This window comes from Elaeis guineensis, chromosome 4 (genome assembly GCF_000442705.2).
Source record: "Elaeis guineensis isolate ETL-2024a chromosome 4, EG11, whole genome shotgun sequence".
Classification (NCBI taxonomy): Eukaryota; Viridiplantae; Streptophyta; class Magnoliopsida; order Arecales; family Arecaceae; genus Elaeis; species Elaeis guineensis.
Window position 1 is genome coordinate 21,464,356 of NC_025996.2, and position 9,905 is coordinate 21,474,260.

Here is a 9,905-nt window from a genome sequence, read left to right on the forward strand (position 1 = left end):
ATTATTTTTTTTTTTTATGATTTTTTATTTTTTTTATTTTTTTAGGTACTTTTTCTTTTTTGGATATTTTATTAATAAAATTAATTTGAAATGGAGAAAGTAATTTGAAACAGTGATTTTTTTTGAGTACAAATAATTTTTTTTATAATTTAAAATTTTAATTTTTTATAATTTTTTACTTTTTTTTTATTTTTATGGTATTTTTTATTTTTTAGATATTTTTTTTTTGAGATATTTTTTTAAAAAATTAATTTGGAATGGAAAAATAATTTGAAATGGTGTTTTTTATTTGAATTAAAATTAAAATTTTATTCTTTTTTTGTTATTTTTTATTTTTTTATTTTTTGAGATATTTTTTTCTTTGAGATATTTTTTTAAAAAAATTAATTTGAAATAGAAATACTAATTTGAAATAATGATTTTTATTTGAATTAAAATTAAAATTTTTATTTTTTAAAAATTTGAATTATTATTTTATTTTTTTTTCAATTTTTTCTTTTTTTATGATATTTTTTATTTTTTTATTTTTTTGACTTTTTTTTAGATTTTTTTAAAAAAATTAATTGAAATGAGATACTAATTTGAAATTATGATTTTTATTTAAATTAAAATTAAAATTTTTATTTTTTTAAAATTTAAAATTATAATTTTTATTTTTTTATTTTTTATTTTTTAGACCTATTTTTTTGAGATATTTTTAATAAAAATTATTTAAAATAAAAAAGTAATATAAAATGATGATTTTTATTTGAATCAAAATTAAAATTTTTATTTTTTTAAATTAAAAATTATAATTTAATTTTTATTTTTTTAAAAAAATTAAAATATATTTGAAATATTATTTTTAAAAATATTTGAATAGTATTTTCAAAAAATCGTCCGAAATGATATTTTAATTTTTTTTTTATCATTTATGTGAAGCAGAGAAAGTGATGGTGTGAAATTTATAAAATATTATTTAATTTATAGATGATGTGGAATGTGAAATGATGTTTTATAGATTTATATTATTTTTATAAATAAATTAAAAAAATATATTATTTTAATAAATAATTTTTTAAATTATTTAGATAATAAAACTCTCAATCGGACGGTCCAGGTGCAACCTCGAAGAACTCCCAAAAAAATTCCCGGGCTTTAGCCGACGGATGCATATCAGTTGGAGAAGTTATTGCCTGCACCTGATGCATATCGAGACGGCTGGCACCGGGCGGCCTTTTTTTTTTTTTTTTTTTAAATAATTTTAGGGGAACAAAAAAAAAAAAAAAGAAAGACGTATGTTGCGGTCCCCATTTAGACCGCGCAGGCGAACATTTCCCAAACGGCGAAGAAAACCCACTCTGCCGTGCCCGTGCGATGGCGGAGGAGCAGCAGAAGCCTTCGTACGTCGCCAACACCGAGGGCTTCTTCCGCCACTCGGTCTCTTCAAAGAATCCCTCCCTGAAGCCTGCGAGAAGAAGGACTTCCACTCCGATCTCATCCGCAGCCTCCTCAAGGCCGACCGCATCGAGCGCGGCCGCATCACCTGCTCCCTCTCTGTCAACTCCGCCGTCACCGTATTATTCCTTTTCTTCCCCTTTCCCCCTTCCCTTCTTCTCCCTTGTTTTTCCCCTCTATCAATTAAGTCTAAGAATTTTTCTCTTTCCTTCTTTTTCCATTTTTTGGGAGTTTAGAATTTGTACAACACGCTGCACGGAGGGGCGGTGGCGGCGGTGGCGGAGGTGGTAGCGCTGGCATGCGTGAGGACGGTCGCCGGCGATAAGGAGTTGTTCCTCGGGGAGTTTAACACGTCTTATCTCTCCGCTGCAAGAGTGGATGTAAGGAAATTTCCCCTACTAAATGCTTCGCTGCAAAATCTGGTTTCAAGAATTAGATACCGTATTTTGTTAATTTGATGGTTAAATGTGGACTGAGTGATTCCTACCATTTGAGCTTTGTATCCCGCTAACATCCCAAGATTTTAGTAGTAATAATTGAGAGGGAAAACCTATGCTGGATGTCGCTAAGAGTTTACCTTTTTGTTCAGAGGAAGATATAGGGATTCATTCCTTGCTAGATTTGCTTGCTTTGGTGATGAAGAATTTTGGATTTGCTGATTGGTTAGTCATAGGAAATGGGATCAGATCTTCTAGAATAGTTTGAGGAGGTTCTTTTCGTTACTGTAAACCTGGTAGAAATTTTTTTGATGGTAGTTGTGATAATGGCCATGCTAAACAGAAGTAATTGATTTTAGGGTTGTTTTGCATATGGATTCTCTGTGGATGAGGTTTATGGAGGTTCTACCAATTTCTTTGAGGATTGACAGAAGTGGATCTTTGCTTTTGTGAAGTATAGCATGAAGGGTTTGTCTTATGCTTTTAAAAATATGACTGGATTGGAGATGTGTATTATAAGATCGTCACATCTTTCATATGCATGCTAGATATCTTTCCATATCCAGTATGTGGGTTCTAAGGTGATGTTTGGAAGAGGTATATTTATAATATTTGATCCTATTTCTATTTGACAAAAATACCCTATTTTCAAATTAATAAGCCTACCTTGTTCCCTTTTAGACATTCATGGGTACCTAGAATTGCGAATGTCTCTTTTATTTCCAAAATTATATGTCTATTCACTGTGTCCCCTTAAGTTTTACACTGTAGTTGGCACCATTAAATGTTGAATGGGATATCTGAAAGGCTTGATAGCAAGAAATGCCACTCTCGATCCTAGTGCCTTTTTTGCATATATTCCTCTGTGCATAAGAGTTACTGGCGGATCCTATTCTTGTGCAACATCTGGGCCAAGGATTACATGATCTTGATGATGACAATAGTGAAAAAGAGAAAGGAGCCCCCTTGTTCATTTGAGTCATAAATCGGCATCAGCAGGTGCAACTTGAACTTTTTTAAAAAAGAAGCAATCATAGGAGACCTCTAAATGATGGATACCATTAGAATTGGGAGCATCATTTGCTTAATTTTTCCATACTGTGTCACTTAGTGTCTCGATGGTCAAGGACTCAAGGGTCTTCTTGAGAAATTGGAGCTATTCAATCACAATCCTGTAATAAGATGTTCAACATCAAACTGGGGAAGATCTGGAATTCTGAAGTGCTATAAAACTTCACATTTTTGCATTATGCTAGAGTTTGGCTGCATCACATTGATATTGCCATCAACAAGCCTAATATGGTTAATTGAGCTTATATTGTGAGTAGGGTTCAAAATTTCTATCACTATTCACAGTTTGATATTTCTGTATGAGCATGTCCAAAGATTTATTTCATAACATATATGGATTTCCTTATTAACTGTTATGTACCATCTTTTGGTTTCTTTGTCTGAAGATCTTCTATTGGTTTGCAAGCCTTATATTTTGTGATACAAAGGTTTCAATTTCTTGTCCAATTTTAGTGACTAAAAACTCTTGAAGATCTATTTGGATAATTTCGAGAAATTACCTATTTTTATAAATCTACGGGAAGCCAACTTGCAGGATGCCGATTCATCCCATAGGTAGTAAAATCTGCAAGCAGTTATCCTAGACAATTGTTGGATAAAGAAGGTAGAAATGATCTATTAAAGAGGGTGTTCCTTTTATTTTTCTTCCTATTTTCTTTCTTAATTTCAAATTCAAGTGGTTGTGATAAGGACTTCTCTTGGAAGTAGTTGAATGTGATAATATTGGATGAGAGACACATTAGAAAGGATAATTAGCATCGCTAGAGAGAGTTATAAGTTGGGAGGCGATGCAGACTTGAATTTAGCTATCAAAGGTGAAGCAAGGTAGTGCAATAGGAGGAGAATTTGAAGACACCTTTATCATGACTACAAGCTTGGCATAGAGGAAGAGATGAAAAGTGGATCAAATGTAGAGGTTCTTGCCAGTGGGGTCAAAAACGAGTAGGGAGGTTATGATAGATGAATGTTGGAAGAGGCCATGGGATTGGAAGGCCATATGGATGCTAAAGGTCAGAAGAGGTAGGGTCTTCACCCCGAGCTAGCTGAGATCTGATAATTTGGCAGGGTAGCCATGCTTTAGCAGAAGAGATGAAGAGTGAACCAAATGTAGAGATTCTTGTTAGTGGGTCAAAAATAATAGGGAGGTCAAGGTTTACGAATGTTGGAAGAAACCATGGGATTGGAAGACCATATGGATGCTAAAGGTCAGAAGAGATAGGGTCTTCACACGGAGCTAGCTGAGTTCTAATAGTTTGGCAGGGTAGCCATGATTTAGCATAGGGGCATGGAATAAGACATGTGAAGACATGCTTTAGCAGAATGGCATGGAGGGTGAGAAGAGATTTGGTCATTCTTACATTATTCGTATCAACAATCCAAACAACTATTCCTACCCTGTCCAGGTCTATTTAACTAAAATATAACACATGCTGTGACATTTTGGAAGTTTCCATCCTCGTCAAATACGCCCTAAGATGTTAAAAGTATAAATGTGAAACCTAAGTTAGCCAGGTCTTCATGGTATATTCTCTTTCAGGGTAAAAATTAAAGAATGCCAATCATTTTTCCCCATATCTTAAAATTCCCATCTTTCAGGCTGGCTGTGATTAGCTAATTTATAAGTGATGTGACCACTGGCTGTTTCATGAAACTATCAAGTTTGAACCATACATGAAATAAGCTAAATTTGTAGTGCTCTTTATGCATCCTTAACTATCTACCTTATTCCTACCAGTTCTATGGTTTCAATGATAATTTGGAATTCCAGTTGCAGGAAATTATTGGGACTCAATAATTTTTCATCCTCTGAGTTAGTTTAGTGGGCCACAAAGGAAGGTTCTAGCTTATAGTTATTATCCAAGAGAGCAACACTTAGCCAAGTCATTGTCATTCTTCAGCAAGCATGGCAATTTCAACATGCTATATATGCTTGAGAGGCCATAAAAAAAAAATGCTTTATGCGGCAACATGGTGAACTATTAGGAAGAATCAAATAGATCTTTGCTTATGCTATACAGGGATATCATTTTGTGAAATAAGGTTTCAAAATACTTGGCAGAGGGTATATTTGAGGAAAAAAATAATGATTGGAGAAAGCAAAAGAATTGGAGTTTGACCTTGAACTTTGTATTCTTGGTAAATCAGGATATTATTCTTATGCATGGATAGTTTCAAAAATCTTAATTCAGCAAATGACTATTACCAATCCCAGCAAGTTTTTGGTCTCAGTCTAACACCATCAACTTTATGCACCAGCCTTTTGCAGGTCTATAAATTTCTCCCACAGTTTGCAGTTATTTTATACTTATCTAAAAGAAAAGGTTAATGCTTTGTTGAGCATTTTAAGTTTCGATATAGATAAACCATATTCCCTCGTTTGATCATTGTTGTCATTGTCTGAGGAGTTTATCTGACTGAGAACTGCTATTTGCATCATTATATTCCTCAGACAAGATGTTGGCTTCACCTGTGAAGTGTTATGGAGCTTTTTTGCAATATCCATACACTGCTGTAAGAAGGGAAACCTTATTATGTGATGAAGCTGCATTATAAGAGGTGCTCATCCTAGAGACTATCATGGGTGATTGTCCTGTACTTCCTACAGAGTGCATGTGCTGGGTTGCATGTTCAATAAAATGCCATCATATGATAAGCGAGGCTGATTTAAGTATTGTTGTTTTGAAGACCCATATTATAGGCTTTAATTGCATACGTATGCATAAAAAATCTGATTCTTTTTATAAAATACATGAAACAATTACATCAAGCTAACTCAGTTGGCATTGAATGTTATTTCAGTGGGGTTTCTTTGGTGGCATCATGTAGTCTAGAGTTCTGATAACAATCTTGTGATTCTTAGTTTATCTCTCTCTCTCTCTTTCTGTGCGTGCATGGCGTGCGCGTGCGCGCATGCTTGCTAGCTTTGTTTCAAGTTGAATCACACATGAAATTCGTATATTTGAGATATGACAATTTTTTGTTGCTTTTAAAACTGTTGCAATTTTTTTATTGAATTCGATTGTCCAATTGAAGTCCAAAGTGTCCTGCCGAGAATATGAACTTAGACATTGTTGACTCTGGCCATGTGTTTCTGGTTCATCCCTGCTGCATGATGGTCATTGCAAGTGATGGCACCAAGCTTCCTGCTTTTCCCATGCTATATTATTATAACATAATTTACGAGAAATATCATTTGTGAGATAAAATCATAAAATGCTGTAGCTGTCTTAGTTTGTTTTCATCTAGATGACTTTGGTCAAATGGTCACTGATGCATGTTAGATGTGACTATTTGCAGGAAGAAGTAGAAGTTGATGGACGTATACTGAGGCAGGGGAGAAGCGTGGCAGTAGCTTCTGTGGAGTCAAGGATAAAGAAAACCAGAAAGCTGCTTTACACTTCTCGGGCCACTTTTTACGTAATGCCTGTTGCAAGTCTATGAATTCACCTGTTAGCGATATACCTTTTTTGCTATTGCCAAGGACAAAGCAACTGTAGCAGTAGTAGAATAAAGACAGACTGAAAGTGAAAGAAAGAACTACATCCGACTGTATGGAACACCCATAGCATCAGCTAAAAGGATGGTATGCTATGACTGTATTGAACTAAAAGTCTACATCCGACTTGTTAGTGGTATTTATGTTGAGTATAAATATGCAGTTGTAAATTTGCAATGGTGCAGATGCATTATTTTCTTGGATACGAATTCTGCTTTTGCTATTTCGTACAACATGATTGTTTCTGAGCATATGAACTTATGGATAACAAATGTCTTGAACTGCTTTCTTATGCAACATCATAAGTATCTTTAAACCTAACTGAAAAATTTTCCATGGATCATTGCTTGCCTCCATTCTATAGCGCACATTCATGAATAATGGTAGTTGATGTTTCCAGTCTGGCATAAAGCTCCGCCTTACCATATTACTAGTTTCTTTGTTGCTGTCTTTTTTTTTTTTTTTTCATTATTATTATTGCTACAGCATCTTGACATCTAAATACGGTCCTAAGCCCTAATAGCTGACACTTGCTGGAAGAAGTTTATCAGTTGTATTTGCTTACTGGCATGGGACAGACAACAATAGATACAACTTGAAACATAAACGAATAGATAAATAAATGCATGATACATTACATTAGTCAACCATCACCAGTTTCATTTGTTTACAACATCAAATGTAAATACTGCCCGATTGAAGGTCATATGAAGCTCTTGATATACCTCTCGAGTTTTTTTGGAACTTTGATGGTTGAAGGGGTCATCTGTTCCTTGCTGACAATCACTTGGTCATCATTACATTTCTAAACCCCTCTTGAAAAGGTGTAGAGGAATTGTCTCATACCCAAGTCTTAGTTGCCTTAAGTTCTCTAAATTTCATTGTTGACATCTCTGTCCCAGCTTTGAGCGTGAGCGGTAAAGCTGCTCCATTCTAAGCTAAAGATCATAGTTTCAAGACACAGTAACAGTCTGCTGGGAGCAGTAAGACTGAGATGAGGGTGCCAAATGGCTCATTCATTTGGATGTGGATCATCTACAGGTTAGAATGCGTTCTCATCCTAATTTTAGCTTATACGTTGGAAGGGAGAAAAAACTCATGTCAGTTTTTGTAATGCATGGATTGCGATAGGTCAAGGAATGCGTGAGCATGCAACATTTGAATGCAGCAAAGGTCAAGCGGCTTGACAGGGAAGTCATCATCATATCTTTTTCTCAGTTCTGGCTTTTCTATAAAAAATCCTTCCAAAAAACTCGCATTCGTGTTATGCTAAAAGCTTTCATAAGAAGAATGTAATCCCAGGTTCTTGTTTGGCATTTTTAAGAGTCTCCAAGAGTAATTTGGTTGAAATTTCTGCTTCTTGCTGCCTCATGAGCCAAGTTAGATGGACTTAATAGAAAATTTTTCACTTAACGCATTTGCTTGGCAATAGATCTTAGCTAGCTCACGCTTTGTTTTGGAGATGTGAACCTGTCAGATTTTTACCGTTGGAAGGGTTTAGGGATGCGCGCACAGCGCATCAACCGCATGTACGATCCTCTCGCTTTGCTTCCTCTTTTCTTCCTTCCAATTTCCAAAATCCTGTAAGCTGATTTTTGCTCAGGTGGGGGCTGGGGATCTTCCTCTCCCTTTCAATGAAAATATGTGCATACAAATATAGACAAATATGAGCATTTTCTTTTTTCAATCATTAATTTTAGTGTCAATCATATGTTTGTTAACCTCTACTTGATTTTGAGTTTAATAAATAGACGGAAGTGAATAACTTCCTCTGTTTCCATCAAAAAAAAAAACTTGAACTTTGAGTATACAGGATGAGGAAGTTTTAGCACATTTCTTCCATATTTGTACAGAGCGTAATAGGCTAGCATAATCTGGTTTCTTTTATCAGATTAAGGAAGTCTTACTCAAGAAGGCCGTGCTTGGCTATTCACGTTGCATTATGCCTGTAGATTTTTTTAACTATTTGGAGATATGACTCGGACCAAACGCTGCTTTGCTTACATAAATTTTAGGATCTCAAATTGTATCCTGAAACAAATCAAAGATACGTGAGGTGAGGATTTGCATAAATATGCATCATCTCAAAAGAATGCAAGTTAGCAATCATATACCCGCCATCTCGTACACTGAATCAAGAACGTATTTTGAGATACTGGAATTTTGTTCCATATTCATAGGACAGAACAACAGAGCGTTTGGATCTTATTTAAATGCCTAAGAATGGATTACTCCTATTATTATTATTATTCGAAGTTGGTATGGCATGAGCAGGTTAGGCCAGACCTTTTATCCGAAGTTGGTATGGCATGAGCGGAGCTAGAAGAGGGTCTGGCTCAATTCCTTGGCCAGCTTTAGCACCATCATCTCAAACAGCACGAACATGGCCCCCATTCTCCCCATTAGTAACCGGAACCCTCGAATCAGATACATTTGGTTTGTATCCAGGCAGAATTTTTTTAATTAATCTTAGAATCATTCCAAAATCTGAAACCTGTATTTATTTTAAAATGCTTCCTTATTTTAGATAATTTAAAAAAAATATTTACATCTTATATCCAAGCCCACATATCCACCTGATTGTGACCGTTAAGTTCGGATCAATCGATATTTACGAATTTCCAGTTTTCTTTTCGTTTGATTTCCCATTTATTGCCTCATGCCTTAGGATTAGTGAACTCAAATGCATCAACCCTATGAGAAACTATTTATGTCTAGGATTGTGGAGGATTTTGAACTCCCTATTTTTGATGCATGCTGGCCTCACGATACAGCTATAAAGTCTCGCCATATAGTTTCAAGTAGGAACTCCATCTTTTGGACATAAACTAAGAAATCCAGCTAACATTTTCCCATGGCTGGATACTCTCCTCATGGAGTAGGTCCAAGGTTTGAATCATGATGTATAGAAATATATATAGGGCTGAAAAGGGAGGATATGAGCTTATGGCAAGATCCTAGACAAGGGGGCGCCTATGGTCCCATAGAAAAGTCGAAGAAGCGATTAAATGTTCCAGGCAATGCCATTAACTGGGTTTCATCTGATTTTAGTTGTATAAAGGGATACTGGTGACGAGGCGAGATAGCAAGTGATATGAATAGATATAGAAAAGCCGAAGAAGCGATTAAATTTTCCAGTGATCTAACAATTATGCAATGCCATTAACTGGGTTTCATCTGATATTAGTTGTATAAAGGGGTACTGATGACGAGGTGAGATGGCAAGTGATATGAATAGATATAGGTGAGCATAATTAGCTCTCGTAACTTAGCATATGTAAGCTCAAAGGCTAAAGCATCCAAAAGGCAGGGACAGTGGATGCTGCAATTAACAATGCTAAATATACTAACATGGTTAAAGATACTGGTACTGTACAATAGTGCTTTTCCATTGGTAGCTTGTCAAACTAGTTTCTTTCCAATGAGTTCTTCGGTTAAGATAAACCTCTCTTTATCCTGGCAAT

General features: G+C 35.2%; 1 protein-coding gene across 1 annotated transcript; it reads left to right on the top strand.

Moving 5' to 3' along the window:
- The first annotated feature begins 1,334 nt into the window (after positions 1–1,334).
- Positions 1,335–6,646, top strand: LOC105043429 (uncharacterized). Its single transcript, XM_010920970.4, is given in 4 exon segments — positions 1,335–1,411; positions 1,414–1,556; positions 1,674–1,817; positions 6,243–6,646. Coding segments are annotated over 4 exon segments (486 nt in total). The 5' UTR covers positions 1,335–1,356; the 3' UTR covers positions 6,387–6,646.
- The last annotated feature ends 3,259 nt before the right edge of the window (positions 6,647–9,905 follow it).